The sequence below is a fragment of the Salpingoeca rosetta genome (assembly GCF_000188695.1).
Source record: "Salpingoeca rosetta unplaced genomic scaffold supercont1.6, whole genome shotgun sequence".
NCBI lineage: Eukaryota > Choanoflagellata > Craspedida > Salpingoecidae > Salpingoeca > Salpingoeca rosetta.
Genome location: NW_004754928.1, coordinates 641,581 through 662,329, shown reverse-complemented (window position 1 = coordinate 662,329; position 20,749 = coordinate 641,581). Strand labels below are relative to the sequence as shown.

Below are 20,749 nucleotides of genomic sequence, written 5' to 3'. Positions count from 1 at the left end.
ATGGTTGGCAGCTGTAGTATTGCAGGCATTGGCAAGTGCTCGTGGCCTTCCAATAGCAGCGCGGGCGCCACGGCATTGATGGACATGATGTTGGCGAACGGCAGCACCAGCACCAGCAGTAGCAGCAGCAGCACCACCAGCAGCAGCACCACAACCAGCAGCAGCAGTAGTAGCAGCACCAGCAGTAGCAGCAGCAGCAGCAGCAGCAGCAGCAGCAGCAGCAGTCACCGGCAACAACAGCCACAACAGCCACCACATCAGCCACAGCAGCAGCACATCTGGTCGTGCGAACTGACGGAAAGCGGACAGGCGCTCGTGTTGGCGCAAGACGCCAGCCGTGAGGTGATTGCTGAGAAGCAGGAAGACCAGACAAACGTGTTCTACGGCGTTGTTGGCGGCGCTTTCCTGTTGCTGTTTGTGCTCCTGGTTGCGCTGCACTCCAGATTCCAAGGTGTGAAGCGCATCGCACTGGTGCTGTTGATTCTCTTTGATGTGGCCACTGACTGGGGTTTCTGGGGCCTGGTGTTGACCACAGACGACTTCCGAGACAGCTACCAGTGCGAAACATCCTTTCCAGTGTACCGTTGCGAGGGCGCGGGTGCTGGCTTCTCATGCGACAGCTATGGTGACTTGAAGAGCGTGTGCGGCGGCCTGCCGTTTGCTCCAGCAGATGCAACAAACGAGTGCGAGTGCAACAGCAACACCTGCTCATTCGGGTATGTGTCCTTTGAGGAAACAGGCAGCTTTGTTGTTGTTGAAGATGCGTGTGACTTGTCACTGGACACGGACGACACTGGATTCGTCAAGTTCCAGCTGCAGTCGTGCACGACTTTTGGGTCTCTGGACAATTTCGCCAACCACACCTGCGGTTACCTAAACGCCAACGACCCGAATGCGACGGGCAGCAGCGAGTGCGAGTGCTATGGCGGGCAGTGTCGCGTGGTGCCCGGTGCAAGCGGGACGTGCCGCGGGTTTTACGGCGGTAACTACGAGGCGCTGGTGTGGGCGGCGTTTGCCTCCGTCGTTGTCGGCACCGTCATCGCCTTGATTGAGGCGGGTCTCGAATGGCAGAGCCAGCGCCGCGTCCGCGTCCACCTCACGTCCCAGCTCGCTGCCAGAGACGGTGGCCAGCGTGAGCAAGAGGCGCAAGAGGCACAAAAGGATCAAGTTGAGCAAGATGGGCAAGGTTGCATGGATGTGGTCGAGGAGGATGGGGGTGGTCAAGACGACAAAGGTGCATCGTTTGACACCGGAGTCCCGTTTGACGCCTTTGGTCAAGATCGGCAGGTTGGCGGCGGTGGGTTGGAGCTGGAGCCTGGTGGTGGTGCTGACGATGGAGATGACGAGGAGGACGGTGGAAACGGGGATGACAAGGGTGACAGGGTCGACAGGGGTGACAAGGTCGACAGGGTTGACATTGTGCTTGGTGTCCTGAGGCTGCTCCTGGAGGACTTGCCGCAGCTAGGTGTGCAAGTGATCTACCTCACCGTGCTCGGGCAGGAGCACGAACCCACGGCGATCCTGAGCCTCGTCGTGACCTGTGTCTCCATTGTGGTGACGGCAACTTGGATGCTGAAGAAGTGTTGTGGCTGTTGCGCTGGCGAGCGGCAAGAGTTGTAAGTTAGAACGAGAGAGTAGGGGATGTGTGTGTGTGTCTGTGTGTGCGTGCGCATTTGTACGTGTGTGTGTTTGTTTTACTTCATGTGTGCAAATGTATGTGCACCTTAAACAATCGTGCACCGTGGTTGCAATGCCTCCGTTTATGCTACGTCGTTGGCACTCGAATTAACAGGAGTGCGACGCAATTGTAAGACATCATGTTGTAAGGCATGTTCCAAGTTGTGACACTTGCTCATCTATCACAAAAAAATAGACCAATCACCAGGCTTCCGACACAAGCAAGCCAGCCAGTAAGGTGAAAGAAAGCAGAAAGCATGTCGCACGGACGAGCAGCAGCGTAAGATCCTGTTGATGACAAAGGCGGCAGCAGGTATCCAGCCGTGCAATGAGCACATCGGCGTGTGGGCAACTCGTGGGCTGGATGTCAGTCATGACAGGAAGCTGATCAGCAAGGCCGCAAGCAGAGCACCAACTGCTCCAGCCCCAGCTACGATGAGTGGAGACGAGAGGATTGAATACCACGGCATCGAGAGCGTCGCAGTCTCTTTGGCCAGTGTCCCTCGGGCCTCTCGCAGCAGCTTGTTGGCGGTCCCGATTTGGACGTTGCGCGCTTCCAGTCGAGTGACTGACAGCTCGTTGTCACGGACCAGCTCCAGCAGATCCACGAGTTCAACGATCCCCAGGGATGCCAAGGCCGAGGTCAATTCTTGAAGCCCTTTGCTCTGCAGCCAGTCGCGAAGGTCAGGCTGTCAAATACCAAAGGCAACGCCAGCATGGGGCATGAGAGAGAGAAAGCGTGTGTGGTGATATGTGCGTGCGGGTGAGTGTGCATGTTCGTGCGCGTGAGCGTGCATGTTCGTGTGTGTGTGTGTGTGTGTGTGTGTGTGTGTGTGTGTGTGTGTGTGTGTGTGTGTGTGTGTGTGTGTGTGTGTGTGTGTGTGTGTGTGCATGTTCGTGTGCGTGCGTGGGTGCGTGAGCGTGTGTGTGTGTGTGGTGATATGTGCGTGCGCGTGAGTGTGCATGTTCGTGTGCGTGTGTGGGTGCGTGGGTGCGTGAGCGTGCGTGAGTGCGTGAGTGTGAGTGCATGAGTGTGTGTCTTCGGGTAGGCGAACGTGTGGACGGCAGTATGGAAAGCGAGAAACCCCTGCAGTTGGGTAGCTGGGATCCACATCACCCTCATTCATGTTGACATACCTGAATATTGAACAAAGGAGATGCAGCGACGGGGGACACGGGTTCAAGCATCGGCGAAACACTGGGCTGTCATGATGTATCAACAGACACGTTCGCACGTGAGTCCACTTGCTCGCATTGTTGCATTCGTAGGTTTGTGGGCGTTGCAAGGTGTTGTACAAGCAAAACTTGAGCTTACACACGCACTCTTTCATCCTCGAATACGCCACTGTTGTTGCCAGCATCGTCGTCGTCGTCGTCTTCTGCTTCTTCTTCTTCGTCGTCGTCGTCATCATCATCATCATCATCATCATCATCGCTGTCGTCTTCTTGAGCCACCTGTCAAGGCAAGTATGCCCGCATACAAGTTGATGAGAGAATGCAAAGGGGGCCGACGGTGCACGGATCCTGAAACAACGCGAGTACTGTGAATCATTACATGAAATAAATGCCAGTCACGTTCATACCACAGAGCTGACGCTGCCCGCAGCAGCGGATCCATTTCCAGAGCTCCCACTTCCAGAGCTCCCGGACGCCTAGCAAGCACAACAACAAGAACAACAACAGCAAGCCATCATCATTGTGCGCACGCGCGTACGTGCCAATACGCGTGTGTGCGTGTTGAGTCAATACAGTATGAGCCGATGCCACTCTCACGCTTTCACAGCAAGAACATAACCACACCCCAACCACACACACACACACACACACACACACACACACACACACACACACACACACACACACACACACACACACACACACACAGTCGCGCACATTGCCTTCCTCTTCCTCTTCCGACATGGTTCGACGCACAAGCTGGGCCTTGACTTGGTTGCGGAGCTTGGCTTGTTCGTTCTCGATGCCTGCGTTCACCCTGTGGACCTCCGCTTCAAGCATGCGTGTCAGGTACATCAACTGTTCTCTTCTGGTCTCGTGGTGATGGGCAAAGTCTTCAACGAGGCGATCAGAGTGCAAGATCGCCTGCACTACTCCTTGCACGGTCTTGTGCTGCTCTGGTGCGGGCAAGTGAAGCACTTTTGTGATGAACTCGTCCAGCACCTCAGCCGTTTTCTTGCTCACCACGCTTGGCAGAGCCACTGCTGCCAGCCTCCGCATCGCGTCAACTGAGTCGTACTCACGAGCTGTTTCCCTGCTCATGTTGCTCTCAGGGTACACGTCCCAGGAGCTGCCAAGGAGGAATGGCACGATGCAGCGAAGGCGGATGAGCTCTGGCTGGTTCCGCCGACGCTCATACAGCTCAAGCATCAACATCCACATCAGGAGCACAGCGTGGCAGGTGTTCTCGTGATCAAATGCCCCCAGGTGGGCGAGAGCTGGTGCACTCAACACTGGGCAAGCAACAAGTGATCTTGTAATGCTCTCCATCAGGAGGTGTTTTCCAGAGCGATCAAGGCTGTTGAGGCTGCCCGTGAAGCTAGCCATTTTGACGGCCGGGCTCAGGTACTCTCGAAGAGTGACCATCAAGCCGCTGTGAGGATGACAAGAAGACCACCGGAACGCCAAAGTGCAGTCAAAACACATTTCATCTTTGTGAGTCAAGGTGAAACATACGAGCTACAACGCGCAGCCCGCGGTGCACCGCACGTGATGTCCAACAGATACACACACACACACACACACACATGCATGCATGCACACATATCACACATGTGCAGACGTCTCCCCCTCCAACACACACACACACACACACACACACAAACACACACACACATACACACACACGTACACACACAGACATACAGACACACACAGACACACACAGACACGACTTACCCATGGCAGACAACGACGTCACGCCGCAGTTGTGCTTCAAACACAAGAAGCCCAATGACACGGGCGCAGCTGGCATCGTTCAAGACAATCTCTGCCACGGCAGTGTTGCCCGGGTGATCCCACTCCTCGTGGGAAGCAAAGGGGCTGGCACTCGAAATGTCACGTCTGCTGAAGTCCACAACCGCCACGTGCGCATCATGCCCTTGTTGCAGCGACTCTCCTCTGTGCCGCTCGTCCACGACTGGATAGGGGTTGCTGTAGACGACATCACATGCCAGCACGATGGAATAGCTCTTGTTTGGATCCAAGTTGAGGCAGTGCAGGGCTTCGGGTATGTGTTTGCCGCTACATGGTTGTGAATACGCGCATGAATAGTCCAGGTCTGGTGTGAAGTAGAAGCCGGCACCATGCCAGCCTGGGTCTGTTTTGTGCAACTTGGCGAAACCGTTGCAAAGAATGCTCTCCAACGCATCAAAGGAGCGGACGCCGTGGAAGACGCGCTGCGTTCGGACCTGGGGGTGTTCGGGGTGTTGGCGCAGCCAGTGGGTGTTTGGGGTGTCGAGGAGCCCGTAGTGGTTACCCGTTGTGACCCGCAACAGTGTTGCGCGTTGGTGATCGGTCAGGTGCGGCTGATGCTCAGGTTGGCACTGTCGAGATGCTGCAATCGCCTCGGCGTCTGCAAACTTGGACTGCTGCGTTTGCGTGGGTTGGCGCACCGCAATGCGACTGATGCGGTGTCCAAACGGAGCAAGGCTAGTGGCCTTGGCACCAGTGATTCCACCTGCTGCATGCAGAAACTGTTGAGGATTGATTGGGGAACGTGACATTGGGGCGCGTGAGTGAAGTGAGGAGGAAAGCGACGTCCAAACACCAGTGTCTCCTCTTCGACTTGGCATCAACTGAATATCGCCCCTGCATCCTTTCAATCAGCGATCTCCGTCTCTGTCTCTCTCTCTCTCGCTCACACACACACATGATGGCTTGTGACGAGTGCAACACACAACACAACAACCTTGTCGAGTGCTACTTTTTCACACGGCAACGGCTGCTTGAGCTTACATGCGATAGAAGGCCGTGGTGAGCTTCTGGTGTCATCGCAGATGCGATCATTCCAAGCTCTCCACAGTCCACAAACGACATCTGTGAACGCAGCGCCGGTGGAAGAGATGGCGCACCCATCTTGGCCCTTCCACCGTGGCACAAGCCCAGCAACGAGCGACGAAGCAAGCAGCTGCACAGATAGAATGGCAAACATCAACACCGTCGAGCAGCAACAGCAACAGCCCTCCACTTTTTCCATGCCGAGTCACCTGTGGCGGAGTCATTTCGACGCAGTCATCGTCTGTCACCATGCGCGAGCAAGCTCGGCCAGCCTGGTTTGCTTGCTGCTTCTGCTTCTTGTTCTCCACTTGCTTGCGCTGCTTGCATTGTGTTGACACGAGTGTGCAATGATGTATGGGAGGAACAAACAACGCACGCATGGGCAGGAGGCAACACCAGTCAGTAAGGCACACAAGCCCCGGGTATGGAAACGATGATGAATGGTAGGGTCAAACGCACACGTAGGAAGACAGCAGACGGCAAGACAAGCTCAATTGAGGAGCCTCAAGTGAGGCAGACAAGGCTTGAAACGAAAAGCCAATGATTGGGTGCACGCGTAGGCAGACTTCAACAACAACACACACACGCACACAGACAAACAACCAAACACACACACACACACACGCACACAAACAAGCACAATAGCAAACAAGCACACAAACACACATAAGCAAACAAACACACACACACACACACACACACGTTCTAAGAAGCAAACACAAGGATTGCACGAACAAGCACACAAGACGGATCCTCAATGGCAAGGTCAATCACGGGCACCCTGGCAGCTTCGTTCCACTGCTTGTGGGACTTGAGGATTTGTGCCTGATGGATGTCGCCGCTGGCAAAGTCAACGACTGTCACGCGCGCGTCGTGACCGGGTGTAAGCAGTGCAGGCGAGGCATCACTTTGTTGCAGCTCGCGTCTGACCGGAAACGGGTTGCCGTATTGCACGTCGCATGCCAACACGATTCGGTACGACTTGCCCGGCTCCATTTGAAGACACCGCAGATCAGGTGGCATGTGCTGCCCATGTTCAAGCTTGCATTCCTTAGTGAAGCCGAGAGCGTAATCGAGGTCTGGGGTGAAGTAGAACCCAGTCCCAAACCACGGCTTGTTGGTGGGCTGATGCAACTGCGAGATGTCCCCGCCCAACACCCCGAGCACAGCATCAAGGCACGTTACGCCATGGAACACGCGCTGAATGCGAATGGGTGGGTCATCCAGCAACAGCGCCGGCGCCAGCATGCAGTAGAGGTGCGGCCACGTCGCATACTCAAGCACAGCCTTGTCCTCCGGGTCCGTGGCCTCGCCGCTGATGGTGTCGTGCGGATAGGTTGGCGAGAACGGATGGTTGGTGCTTGTCAAATGGCCGCGAAAGCGCACTTTGTTGAGGTGGAGGGCCCCATTGAACGCCATCAGCTTTTGGTCGCACCACGTGATGGCAACAGCGTGAATACGGTGGCCAAACGGCTGCAGAAGGTTTCGTTGCGCAGCGGTAGAGCCGCCAGCCTGGCGTAAGAGCTGGTAACACAACAGAGAAAGCCAGAAAGGGAAACGGGGTAGAGAAGCAGGGGATGGAGGAGCAAAGGCGAGGGCAAAACAGGTAGCATCAATAGGCGAAGCGTGAGCAAGCGAACAGAGCAGATAACGGCACAGATAATTCAAAGCAGAGTGAAGGCGTGTCATCCCACGCTTTCACAACCGACAACACACTCATGCAACCCCTCACACACACACACACACTCTCTCTCTCTCTCACACACACACACAGACATAGACAGAGAGACAGAGAGACAGACATACAGACACACAGAGAGAGAGAGAGAGAGAGAGACAGACACACAGACACACAGACACAGACACACACACACACACACACACACACACACACACACACACACACACACACACACACACACACACACACACACACACACACACACACACACACACACACACACACACACACACACACACACACACACAAAACAGACGAACCAGTGCCCGCTAATTTCGCGGTCCTCTCTGGTCATGTCGACTTGGTCCGGGTCAGCCAAGTCGAGTGGTGCAATGTGCACGGACGAGCGCGTCGAGAGCAGCCTAGCACACGCGTAAGTTACCAAAGTCAACCAGATGAGCACATTCTCTGGTGCTGAAGAAGAAGGCGCGGCACAAAAATGACAGAGCAATGATACACAAGCGGGTGATTATGCTGTGCGTGTGGGACTTAGGGTACACACCTGAGATATTCCAAATCCTGGTTGTGAGCCAGGACAGCAGCCAAAGCGACCGCGCCTTTTGGCCCAATGTCGTTGAGGTAAAGGCTGACATGACAGTACAGAGAGATGTAAGGAAGTGGTGGATGAGCACATGTCACAGCCACCAATAACAGCCACTGCAGGTACCAGTCCCCTTCCATTACGTCAGTGTAAGAACGCACTCGAGCTTGTGTAGGCCCGTGTTGCTTCTGAGACCGCCGGCCAAGGCAGCTGCGCCGTCGTTGCCGATGCTGTTTCCACTCAGACTAACACACACACACACACACACACACACACACACACACACACACACACACACACACACACACACACACACACACACACACACACACACACAAAACGTGAGTATTGTATTCAGACAACGAGGCGTAACAGGCGACCGACTTCGCACATGGGACAACATACTGGAGTGTTGTCAATGAGTCGTTTTCGCTCAGTATCGTGGCCAGAGCCTCTGCTCCACCCGGGCCAATGAAGTTATCTGACAGGCTGTTGCGAGTGATGACGTCAAGTGTCCACGGCATGTGTGTGTGAGAACATGTCTCGTCATGTGCTGAACGTGAAAACCTCACGCCATTTCACGCGCGTACAAGGAACCACCATCACTGGCAAGTGCATGGTGTGGCGCAGAAGCTCTTACAACAGCGTTCGCAGTGTCGTGTTGTGGCGCAGCATTTCGGCCAGCGCCTTTGCCCCTTCGGGTCCAATGGAGTTGTTGCGAAGCCTGCGAAGGCGTCATCACAACAGAAGCGGGGAGTATGAGCGACTGAATTGTTCGCTCAACCGCCGTCAACGACTTCGCACACACACACACACACACACACACACACACACACACACACACACACACACACACACGCACGCACACACACACACACACACACACGCACACACACACACACACAAATAACTGACGAGAGTTTGGTGATGACATGGTTGTCCATCAACAGCTCTGCCATGGACGCTGCGCCTTGATTTCCAAAGGAATTGTTGATGAAACTGTTGATGCGTACGCGATCGTAGTCGAGCGAGGTGTGTGTGTGTGTGTGTGTGTGTGTGTGTGTGTGTGTGTGTGTGTGTGTGTGTGTGTGTGTGCGTGCGTGTGTGTGTGTGTGCGTGTGTGTGCGTGAGTACGCTTGAACGTGGCCCCCACACCCAACACATCACCCATGCCACACTCTGTTTCACACAATCCACGAACCGCAACTCTGTCAGCACTGTGTTGTCCCTCAGGCCATGTGCAAACGAAGCAGCACCGCCAGGGCCAATGGAATTGTCGCTCAAACTGAAGCGGACACAGCAGATCAAGTCAACGCAGTTGTCGTGAAGGAACAAACATGTTAATGCATTGGGAGGAACCCCATGGTCGTGATGCGTAGTGTCCATCCCAACTCATCTCAGACACACGCGTCTCCATCCATCTCCACCATTCATCAGGCAACTTGACGTTCACAAACACTTCATCCTTGAGGTAGGACATCCATTTACATGGACACACAACCGGCTCCCTGATATTCTACAATGCTGACCTCAACGCCTTGAGGCGGGTATTGCGGCGGAGAGCAACAGCGATTGCGCGGGCTTCATCATCTCCGAAGCTCCTGCTGCTGAGACTGGATACGTGCAGTTGAAACGGCACAACGGGCGGGGAACCACAAGTGCGGGTTTGGTTTGTTTTGCATGACACCATGGTGAAGAGTGCTATGAGTTGGCGGATCAATTTCATCTCTCTGGTCCAGCATCTCGACAAGAGGACAAGGCAGAACAGCAGCAGCCCACCCACCATGCACGCATGGGAGGTGGACTTACTCCACATATTCGCTGCATTTGTTGTTGGCGATGGCGCGAAGCAGCTGCTGCCCTTCCTCCGTTAGCTTGGTCGCTGCCATAAGCTCCTCCACCTCCTCCACCATATCCTCTGGTGGCGGCTGGTGCATGACGGCGCCAGCGCTCTGCTGTCCTTGTTTGGATTTTCTTGCAGCGGAAAGTGCGGGTGGGGCTTGCCATCGAAAGAAATATCGTCGTCATTTCAACAAATGTACCATGGTCACGATGTGACTCCGCATTTCAGCACTTGCGACACTTTCTCCCACACATGCTTCACTTGTTGCTTGCTTCTTGTGTTGACACTCCGTTTTGTTTACAGGTTCGAGTCGCATCACATCACCCCACCCACAGCATGCAATAACAACAACAACAACAACAACAACAACAACAACAACAACAACAACAACAACAACAACAACAACTTAAACAACAACAACAACAACAACAACAACAACTTAAACAACAACAACAACTTAAACAACAACTTAAACAACAACTCAAACAACAACTTAAACAACAACTTAAACAACAACTTAAACAACAACAACAACAACAACAACAACAACAACAACAACAACAACAACAACAACAACAACAACAACAACAACAACAACAACAACAACAACAACAACAACAACAACAACAACAACACCACCACCTCACCCCACCTCACCTCACACCTCACCCCACCTCACATCACACCAGCGACAAGAACTCGCGCACCATCCTCTGCACCTCCTCGCGTTCACACCCCAACACAAACTCCTCAAACACCCTCTGAACTTGCTCAGCATCCTCTTCCCCAGCGTTTCCATCACCACCACCACCACCACCACCACCACCACCACCACCGCCACCGTTGTTGACGCCATCCTCCCGCACTGCGAGTAGCCGCTCCTTCTTGACGATGTGGCGCTGGAAAGCGGTGATGATGCGCCCAATCTCCCGCCTGGGCACGCCTTGCTGCGCAAACAGCTTGCCCGAAAACTTGGCCTTGAGCGCAACGCGTCGGTGCCGCTGCTGCACGATGGCGTCCACCTCCGCTTGCTTGCCAAAGTACGCAATGGCCTCATGCTGGCGGTTCACCGTCACCTCGCTTGCCTTGGCGCTCACACACTGCCGCATGTACATCACCCCTGCATCACAGGCGCTCTTGTCCTTCTCTTCCTCGCGCACACGCTTGTCCTTCACGCCCTCCTCAACCATGCGCTCCCCCTCTTCTTCCACCTTCTCCGTCTCTTCCACCTCCTCCTCGCCCTCCTGCACGTCCTCGAAGTTGCTGTGAAGGGACTGGATGAATGCGAGGTAGAATGGACGGGTGCGTGCGCGGTGGCGGTGGCGGTGGTTGAGGGTGGCAAAGTCTGCTGGGTTGAAGAAGCGGCATGTCTTGACCCAGGCGATGATGTCTGCGTTGGTGGCAAAGCCGTGCTGGAAGGCGTCGTGGCTCATGCCCAGGAACTCGCAGACAGCGCGCGGGTCCTGAGTGAGCGTGATGCGGCCGAGGCGGTGCGTCATGTCGAGGGGCGCAGCCGTGTCGACGGTGCAGTGGAGGAGGTCGAGCCACAGGCCTGCGTGGCCGTACTTGAGCCCGTTGGCGGCCATGATGCGGCCCAGCAGCCCGCCCACGTCCGCGTACGCAAAGTAGAAGTCGGCCATCTCCAGCGCGGCCTCGCTCTCCATCACAATAAAGTCAATCTGGAACGCGTCCACGTCAAACGAGTGCACGTAGCCGTTGGAGACAACCTCCTGCGGCGCAAACACACGGCGGATCAGGTCGCGCCACGCCCGGGTGCTGTGCGGGCGGTCCTCCATGCGGGGCACAAGCAGCACGTCGAGGTCGCCAAAGGACTCCTTCTCTGGCAGCTCGCGCACCACGCGGGCATCCTGTACGTGTGGCTTCACTCGGCTCAGCACATGCTCCTTGATGCGCCCGTACTCCTTTCGCCCACGCCTGCGTGTCTCCACCTCCTTCAGCGCACTTCCTCCCATGGCGTGCGTGTGTGTGTGTCGTGTAGGTGGGTGGGTCGGCGTGTACCTGTGACTGCACTGTTGAAAATGCACACAGGGGGCAAAAGCCCTGCCTGCTGCGTGGTGTGCGTGCTGAGTTACGCGAACGTGTTGCATAACCACACCCTGGTGCTGTGGCGTGTCTGCTGTGGTGCTTTCGTGATGTCACACTGGACAATCACACACACACACACACAACAGCCACACATCATCATCGCGATGTGTGTGATGAGAGTCGCGGTGGTGAATCGCAGAGCATTCCGTCAAAGAAGGGAGGCGGCAACCTCGCTCGCTCAGCGAGCGAGCGTCAACCACACCACCATCAACCATCATCGTCATTGTGGAGAATTAATGTATGATTTGCATCGATTTTCTAGCCAAAGGCTGACCAACAGCCGCCAACGGAAGCACAATCAGCCAAAAGCCATTGTTTCCTTGCTGGCTGTTCACCTTCACGATGATGATGGGTGTTGCGCCTGTTATTGCTTGCTGCCTGGTGTTGAGCCTCCTCGCCCTGGGCGCGGTGGCGCAGGATGTGGACGTGACGGTGTATCCTGGACGGCTGTTTCGGGCAGATCTCTCGCTTCAGTTTGGCGCTGCAGCTAGCGTGGAAGCGATTGCGACCCTCACCGGCAACCCAGCACCGCCAGCGTGGCTGCGGGTCAATCTCCTGCCCATCATCTACGGCCAAGTTCCCGACGACATTGCGGGCGACAGGTTTTCGGCCGCCATCCTCCTCCGCATCAACGACCAGCCCGTCACCCGCACCCTCAACCTCATGGTTGACAGAACACAGGGTGCGCTGTGTGTGCTTGTTTAGCTGTATGGGTGTGTGCCTGCGTGTGTTTCTCTGCTTTGTTGCGTGATCGTCAGCAGGGCTGCTAAAGTGTTGTCTCGACTCTTCCACGCACACACTCACATACACACACACACACGCACACACACACACACACACACTCACACCGTCATTCACCCTCTCATTCACGCATTTCTTCTCCTTCGCAGGCCTGCCTCGGGTGGCGTTTGAGGTGCATGCGACAAATGCTAATGAGACACAGCTGGTCGGGGACAGATACGATGATCTGGAGACGGCGGTTGGCATCACACGTGCACGGCTGTCGGCAGACACGGGGCAAGTTGGATCCGGGGTCTTGTTTGTCAGAAGCGTTGCCCCCTTTGAGACGGATCGCCGCAACATTAACCCTATGACCTCCAACCCACCGCTTCCCGTCAACAACGCCTACATCAACGGGTGCGTGCCTGCGTGTGTTGTTCGTGCTTGACTACTTGTCATTTCCCTCAACCACTGCTGCTCGCTTGCTTGCAAGCATGCAAAATGGGTTTATGGCTCTTAACCTCAGCCTCGGCCTCACCCTCACCCTCACCCACACCCTCACGCGTCTGATCTACTTGCACCATGCTTTTCGCCCGCAGCACGGCGTGGCTGACGCTGGGGAGCAAACTGAGTGATTCTCAGTTGACGTGTGCGGAATTGGAGGCAACAGCCGGGTCGTTGTTTGCAGCGCAAGGGCTTCAGCTTGACTTTGACCTCTGCACGCCCTTTCCCATCTCCACCAACGCAACCATCGAGTGCGTTCTGTGTGTGTGTGTGTGTGTGTGTGTGTGTGTGTGTGTGTGTGTGTGTGTGTGTGTGTGTGTGTGTGTGTGTGTGTGTGTGTGTGTGTGTGTGTGCCAAAGCCACCCTCTCATCATCGTATTCATTGTACGTGCGTGCTGAGGCATGCTTACGTCCACTACTCGCCTTTCCTTTACATACTTGCTCCCTTTTCATTAAGCACCTTCCACTCACCCCCTCTCCCTCCTTCCTAACCCCCATTCCTGTCGCACAGCCGCTCCCGGGTGCTGGCCACAGTGGAGATGAGGACGTGGGCACGCACGAAGGACGACTTCAACGAGACGATCATCCCGGCGTCCGTCATTGCCGCCTTTATCTTCTTTCCGTTTGCCCTCATCTTCATCATCCACTACTTTGCCAGAAGCAGCGACGAAGCCATCGAACAGCAGATGTGCGTGCGTGTGTGTGTGTGTGTGTGTGTGTGTGTGTGTGTGTATGTGTGTGTATGTGTGTGTATGTGTGTATGTGTGTATGTGTGTATGCTTTTTTTTTGTTCGAGCTCAGCTTTGCCTCGTCCCAAGCCTCTGACCACACAACCGTGTAGCACAAAACATCTTGCTTCTCCATCCCCCTCCTCCACCACTTGACGCGCTCCCTTTGCTTGCCTGCAAGCACCAAATACCTGATTTACTCAACCCTCACTCCCTCCCTCGTCACGTCACCCCTTTCCCTCCGTTTCTCAGGCATCGCCTTGTGAAGAACATGCTGCGGAGGAATCGTGCGCACACGCTGCGCGTCATCTCGGACGACAACACCATCGCCGCTGCATGGTGCGTGAATCGGCCTTCCTTCTTGCTTTCTTGTCGTGTCTTCTTTGCCAGTCACATTTTGTGACCACAAAACCGCCGCAAGCCACACACGCTCACTGTGTCCACCTGCTGTCCACCTTGGCACCCACCCTCAGGCTGGCCAACAGCGAAGAGGAGGAGGTGGTGCCTCCTCGCCTGAGCACCGTGTCAAAGCCCTCAAACACCTCCCTGCCAACAAGCGAGCACAGCCGCAACCTGCGCTATCGCACACACACCCGACCACCCACCTACCGCCCGCCACCCCAGCACGACTTTTGAACTGACAGCTTTCATCCCACAACTGCACGCACAACACACACACACACACACACACACACACACACACACACACACACACACACACACATACACACACAACACACACACACACACACACACACACACAGCCTGGGTTCCTCTGCCCTGCGGCAACAACATCTGCTCATACTTTGCCCCTCTCCCATCCATCCATTCGTAATCGACATTGCATTGCTGCTGATTGTGGGTCTTCATGTGGGAAACAAGCCATACACAATCAACGAATACGAAAGCGCACGGACACGGCAAGCAAACCAGTGTGGGACAGGAAAAAAAAATCAACACGGGAAGTCAGCAGACGGGGCAAACCACAACTCGCACTCCAAACGACAAGTGAACAAAGCAATGCAAGCGAACAAAGCAATGCAAGGAACTCAAGCACAACACAACACTACACAACACAACACTACACGAGCACAGCAGAGAACGACACAGGCACAACAGCACACGCCCCCGTTTGAAATGCACAGACGCAACGCAACACTCAGGCGCTGCTCGCGTCGGTCTGGAAGTGGCGTGGGAAGATGGACATGACGCGCACCCAAAACTCAACGAGCTCGGCACTCGTCGCCTTGCAGAAGTACGTGCGGTCAAACGTCTGGTTGGGAGTGCACAGGGGATGGGGTGAGTTGGTGCGGTAACACAACATAAGGAAGGTGTGTCGACGAAATGTGAGGTGGGAAGGCGGCACGAAGCTATGAAAGGCAAGGCGGTCAATGCCAACAGCGAGTGCTGATCGTAGCAAAGCAGAACACGACCTGACGGCCATGTGCCCACAAACCAACAACCGCAACTCTTTCAAAAACACACCTCGACCATGAAGGTGTTGGAAGAGGACTTGGGCGAGAAGACGCGGATAATCTGGTCCTGTGTACGTTCAAAAACGCAGTTTCATGTGTTGGTGTGCTTTGTTTCATCTCACTTCAAAACCAATCCCAATCCCATAACCCGCCCCAAAGCGAAGCACATTCACAGCCACGCGCCCTTACACATGTTCATGCATGCAAGCAAGGAGCAGCAGTGGCAACGTACGCCTGAGATGACGCCCTTCTCTTTCTTCATCTTCTCGTTCTCGTAGTATGCGATGCACTGCGGGGAGCAAGAGGGGGGGGAGGGAGAGGGGTGAGCAGGAAGAGACAACACAACGAAACAACATGAGCGAGCAGGCAACCCACGAGTTCACAACACGCCCCAACAGCATACACAAAAGCTGTTGCTATTGCACATGCCATTATCACCAGCACCACCAGTACCTTGCGCTTGGCGTCGGCGACAAACCAGCGCTGCTTCCATGCGCGCTTGGAGGAGCCTGTCTTGGAGACGGTGCCCTGCACCCGCGTCGCATCAACCTTCACGCCCTGTGCCATGCAAAGAAAGATGGTGTCAGGGTGTGCGGAGGTCGTACGCAACGGCGATGGATGCGTGAGGGTGTGAGAGTGTGCACGAGGGCACAGGCTGCGATAAAGACCCGTGGCACTGACACCACGCATGGAAACGTTACTACCATCACAACACGTGCCCGCTTACCTCAGGCGGCGCGGCCTTGTACGCGTGCTCGATCCACTTGCTAAAGTCAAACGAGTCGCTGTCCATATCCTGGGGATGGGGGAGAGATGCGTGGTTCAGCACGCAGAATGCGAGTTCAGCACGCAGAATACGAGTTCAGCACGCAGAATACGAGTTCAGCACGCAGAATACGAGTTCAGCACGCAGAACGCGAGTTCAGCACGCAGAATACGAGTTCAGCACGCAGAATGCGAGTATTTCGTGCGGCCTCTCACACGCACAAGATACAACGCAAACCACAACACGACACAACACACAGGCATTCACATTTATACATTCACACATTCATACACACAGCACAGCACAACACAACACCATCCTTTTCTCTCTCGTACCGCGATCTGGAGTTCCTCCTTCTCCGTGGCCTTGCGCAGCTGCTCCTTTGCTTCCTCGACAGAGAGGGCGGCTTCGGCCTTGAGCGCGCGCACCTCCGCCTCGCTCGCCTGGCCCATCGCCTCCTCAAGCATCCGCTGCAGCTCAGACACCTGGCGCCGGAGCAAGGGGAGAGGAGGCAAAGGTGGTGGTGTGCCAAGGTGAGAAGAACACGTTCATCACAGCAAAGCCCCCCAATTGCACGCCACCCTTGATGACAATCACAACAACAACAACTTGCATTGAACAACAGCAACAACTTAAACAACAACAACTTGCATTAGACAACAACAACAACAACAACAACAACAACAACAACAACAACAACAACAACTTAAACAACAACAACTTAAACAACAACAACTTAAACAACAACAACTTAAACAACAACAACAACAACAACAACTTAAACAACAACAACAACAACAACAACAACAACAACAACAACAACAACAACAACAACAACAACAACAACAACAACAACTTAAACAACAACTTAAACAACAACAACAACTTAAACAACTTAAACAACAACAACTTCAACAACAACTTAAACAACAACAACAACTTAAACAACTTAAACAACAACAACTGAAACAACAACAACTTAAACAACAACAACTTAAACAACAACTTACAACAACAACTTAAAGTAAACAACAACTTACAACAACAACTTAAACAACCAACAACAAACACCACCACCGCTGCCCTCATTCACCACCACCACCACCACCACCGTACCCTGCTGTTCTTCTCGTCAGCGTCGCGCTTGAGGCGCTCCATCATCTCCTTGCGCTGGGCAATGGACGCCGCCCGCTGCACGCGCATCTGCTCGGCCTCTGCGCGCGCCTTCTCCATCGCCTCCTTCAGCGTCGCAGCCTCCTCCATCGCCCGGATCTCCGCCTCCCGCGCCTTGTCAGCCTCCTCAAGCGCTTTGGAGCGCTGTGCGTGAGTGCATATGTGTGTATGTGTGTGTGTGTGTGAGTGTGTGTGTGTGTGTGCATATGTGTGTATTTGTGTATGTGTGTATGCGTGTGTGTGTGTGTGTGTGTGTGTGTGTGTACGCATGCGTGTGAGTGCACGTGAGTGCATGTGTGTGTGTGAAGCCAATCTCCGCCAGTACAACGACATCGCAATGGCAGCTCCACGAACACCACGACAGCCTGACAACAATCGCCGCCAACACCACACGCCACAACCGCATCCCCTAGCTCACCTCCTCTTCGGCCATCTCCGCCTGTGCGATGACCCGCTCCTTGTTGATACGTTCCTCCTCAATCCGCGCCAGCTCGGCAACGCGCTTCGCCTCAGCCTCGGCCTTGCGCGCTGCACACACGAAGCAAGAAAGTGAGACTTGGAAAAATGTCAACCACGCCTTCCTGCGCCATACGCACACACAAACACATACGCACACGCACAGCACAAAACACACAAACACAAACACAAACACCACAGCTTAGCATCTTATGTGCGCACCTTCGGCCTCCATGCGCAGCATGTCTGCCTCGCGGGACTTGCGGACCTCCTCTGCAGCGCGCGCCTCCGCCTCCGCCCGCTCACGCTCAAGACGCGACAGCTCAGCAAGACGCGCAGCCTCGGCTGGGTGGTGACGGTGGTGGTGCGCGTGACAGTGAGGGTAATGATCGTATCATGCGACCGTGCGTATCAGCTGTGTTTCCTCACCAACCAACAACAAGAAACCATGGTTCACCCTGACCTGCATTACCACCAAACGCTTCTCCCACTGCCGTCACCACCACCATCATCATCACCACCACCATCATCATCACCACCACCACCACCACCACCACAAACACCACAAACACCACCACCACCATCACCACCACCACCACCACAAACACCACAAACACCACCACCGTTGCCGCCACAAGTTGAGTACACACCGGCCTTTTCCTCGGCCTCCCTGCGCTGACGGGCGAGACGGGCCTCCTCCCGGCGCCGCTTCTCCTCGGCGTCGCGCGCCTCTTCCTCCGCCCGCTGTGCAGCGTCCATCTTCGCCCGCTCAAGGCGACGGCGGTACACTGGCGATGTGGACGTGTGCAAGTGTGGAGGGGGAGGGGGTTGGGGGTTGGAGTGTGGGTGAGGTAAGAATGACAATTGTTCAGTATTTGGGCAAATGAAGTACACACACACACATGAATATACACATGCATACATGCATACACACATGAATCCACACATGCATACATGCATACACACGCACACATACACACATGAATACACATACACATGCACACACACATACACAACGCACCCTTGCGAGCAAAAAAGGCGCGGACAGCGCACTGGACGCGGACGACGTCGTCGTAGTACTTGCGCAGCTTGCCCTCCATCTCCTCCTGGTGGAACCACTGCACCCCAGCAGCAACAACAACAGCACATATGAGGACGGGCATTCAGTGAGAGGGTGAGCAAGGACATCAACGAAACAGGCTCCCTTCCCTCCCCTTCACACACACACACACACACACACACACACACACACGCACACACACACACAACGCGCACACAACGCGCACAACGCACCTTCATGAAGAGCTTTGTCTTTCCGATGATGACGGGCTCGAGTTTGGCGCAGGCGATAATCTTCTTTGCTGCCGTCATGTTCTCTTGCACCCGCGACAGCTGGCAAACCACGGGCAAACCATGACCATGCGAAGTGTGATGGCGGTGGCATGGTGGTGTGAGTACGGGTAGCAGCAGCGCATTGTTCAGATAACAGTGAGACCAACAACAATATAATATGGTGTTTGGGGGCACAGCAGTGCTCTCCAACGCAGGTCCCCACCAGGTGCGTTGGGAAGCCGAGAATCTTGAAGCGCCGCACAAACTCGGCAAACGTCGGGCGCCACGAGAAGCCCTGCACGTGACCGAGTTATGGTGACATTGGTGATGATGTTGGCAAAGATGTGAGAAGCAAGCAACGGCAAGAGCAGGAACGAGCACAGGTGCTACCACATTGCCAGCTTGCTTCATCCACACCCACACCCACACCCACACCCACACCCACACCCACACCCACACCCACACCCACACCCACACCCACACCCGTCCGTATCGTCCTCCAACCTTTCCCTTTCTCCCTCCTCCCTCCCCCTCGTCCCCGTACCTCGCGGCGGATGCGCGTTGCCTCGAGCACGCCCGTGTACCCGAGCTGCGTGCGCACAAAGTCGTCCTCAAAGTCGTCTGGGATCTGGCGCTGGTTCGGCTTGATGCAGCGCACAAAGTGCGGGTAGCACGCCGTCATCTTCTCCACCAGGTCCGACAGCGAGTTCTTGAACTGCGCTCCCAGCGACGGCGCGCGCCTGTTGGCCGTGTTGGCCATTGTGCCGGCGGGTGGCGACACCGCCTCCCCGCGGTGCGTGCGCGTCGCCTCACGTGCGGTGTTGAGCTGCACCTGCCCGAGGTCAGACACGTCGCTGTTGAACACCTCGTTGACGAGCGAGACCTGCGAGCGCTGCAGGACGCCGACAATGTCGGCAGCGAGGTTGTCGCGGTTCTTCTCCAGGAAGTGCGTCGCGTTGTACTCGACCGTGCCGGGGAAGTGGCAGATGGCTATAGGGGAGGAGCAGAGCAGAAGGGAGAAGGGGAGAAGGGGAAAGGGAAAAGGGGGAATGGGAGTGAGGGTCATGGGTAGTTGGTGGTGTGGTTGTGTTGGGGGGGGGGGAACGAGAATAGCAGCGAAACACGTCAAAACACATCAAAACACATCAAAACACATCAAAACACACGCACACACCCACACACACACACACAAGTACACGCACGCACGCGCGCACACACACACACACACACACACACACACACACACACACACACACACACACACACACACACACACACACACAAGTACACGCACAAACACACACAACGCAGCACCCCTCACCAAATGCAGGGTAGCCGCGTGACTTGAGGATCTTGTTGTAAAAGTCGTGGTCGGCGTACTGCTTGTCAATCTTCTCCACAAAGGTGTCATCCGTGGCGCGCGGGAACGTGCACTCCTCATCCAGCAGCGAAAAGATGCCTGCAGGCAACCAACCAAAAGCACGCAGAAGGCGGGGCCATTGTGAGTTTGCGTGTGCCGGGAATACATGAGGGTGAACGCGTTCTTGCTCCACATGAACGAGCACGAGTGCGTGTGCGTGTGTGTGTGTGTGTGTGTGTGTGTGTGTGTGTGTGTGTGTGTGTGTGTGTGTGTGTGTGTGTGTGTGTGTACGGAACGGTAAGGTTATACTACC

At 55.1% G+C, this 20,749-nt stretch overlaps 5 protein-coding genes across 5 annotated transcripts in view; 2 read left to right on the top strand and 3 right to left on the bottom strand.

The window, feature by feature from the left end:
• PTSG_02712 (uncharacterized protein) overlaps positions 1–1,660 on the top strand; it is a gene marked incomplete at its 5' end in the record, with an annotated part of 4,612 nt that extends 2,952 nt beyond the window's left edge. Inside the window, one exon of the mRNA XM_004996152.1 lies at positions 60–1,660. Within this exon, the coding sequence (XP_004996209.1) occupies positions 60–1,620 (1,561 nt within the window). The 3' untranslated portion in view covers positions 1,621–1,660. The remainder of the gene's footprint in view (positions 1–59) is intronic.
• Positions 1,661–1,910: 250 nt separating this feature from the next.
• Positions 1,911–5,714, bottom strand: PTSG_02711 (uncharacterized protein). The gene is made up of 7 exons (XM_004996151.1): positions 5,650–5,714; positions 4,591–5,387; positions 3,571–4,285; positions 3,261–3,329; positions 2,993–3,132; positions 2,733–2,814; positions 1,911–2,366 (listed from the first exon to the last, which is right to left on the bottom strand). The coding sequence occupies exons 1-7, from the start codon at positions 5,698–5,700 to the stop codon at positions 2,049–2,051; spliced, it is 2,172 nt and encodes a 723-aa protein (XP_004996208.1). The 5' UTR covers positions 5,701–5,714; the 3' UTR covers positions 1,911–2,048.
• A 682-nt stretch (positions 5,715–6,396) lies between these two features.
• PTSG_11909 (uncharacterized protein) lies at positions 6,397–12,070 on the bottom strand (the record flags this gene model as incomplete). Its single annotated transcript, XM_004996150.1, has 11 exons — positions 10,536–12,070; positions 9,783–9,928; positions 9,503–9,586; positions 9,175–9,258; positions 8,889–8,972; positions 8,614–8,697; positions 8,379–8,462; positions 8,135–8,218; positions 7,935–8,018; positions 7,689–7,794; positions 6,397–7,215 (listed from the first exon to the last, which is right to left on the bottom strand). The coding sequence occupies exons 1-11, from the start codon at positions 11,922–11,924 to the stop codon at positions 6,397–6,399; spliced, it is 3,048 nt and encodes a 1,015-aa protein (XP_004996207.1). The 5' UTR covers positions 11,925–12,070.
• A 104-nt stretch (positions 12,071–12,174) lies between these two features.
• PTSG_02708 (uncharacterized protein) lies at positions 12,175–14,633 on the top strand. The gene is made up of 6 exons (XM_004996149.1): positions 12,175–12,604; positions 12,813–13,059; positions 13,242–13,397; positions 13,658–13,834; positions 14,127–14,213; positions 14,348–14,633. Exons 1-6 carry the CDS (start codon positions 12,265–12,267, stop codon positions 14,508–14,510), a joined length of 1,170 nt encoding a protein of 389 aa, XP_004996206.1. The 5' UTR covers positions 12,175–12,264; the 3' UTR covers positions 14,511–14,633.
• An 18-nt stretch (positions 14,634–14,651) lies between these two features.
• The window catches only part of PTSG_02707 (uncharacterized protein), a 9,064-nt gene continuing 2,966 nt past the window's right edge, over positions 14,652–20,749 (bottom strand). Inside the window, exons 9-23 of the mRNA XM_004996148.1 lie at positions 20,398–20,535; positions 19,621–20,066; positions 19,300–19,371; positions 19,038–19,136; positions 18,766–18,862; positions 18,395–18,532; positions 17,967–18,089; positions 17,707–17,816; positions 17,232–17,432; positions 16,451–16,600; positions 16,077–16,145; positions 15,803–15,907; positions 15,582–15,638; positions 15,360–15,416; positions 14,652–15,147 (exon numbers count right to left, since the gene is read on the bottom strand). Coding sequence (XP_004996205.1) covers positions 15,034–15,147; positions 15,360–15,416; positions 15,582–15,638; positions 15,803–15,907; positions 16,077–16,145; positions 16,451–16,600; positions 17,232–17,432; positions 17,707–17,816; positions 17,967–18,089; positions 18,395–18,532; positions 18,766–18,862; positions 19,038–19,136; positions 19,300–19,371; positions 19,621–20,066; positions 20,398–20,535 — 1,976 coding nt within the window. The 3' untranslated portion in view covers positions 14,652–15,033. The remainder of the gene's footprint in view (positions 15,148–15,359; positions 15,417–15,581; positions 15,639–15,802; positions 15,908–16,076; positions 16,146–16,450; positions 16,601–17,231; positions 17,433–17,706; positions 17,817–17,966; positions 18,090–18,394; positions 18,533–18,765; positions 18,863–19,037; positions 19,137–19,299; positions 19,372–19,620; positions 20,067–20,397; positions 20,536–20,749) is intronic.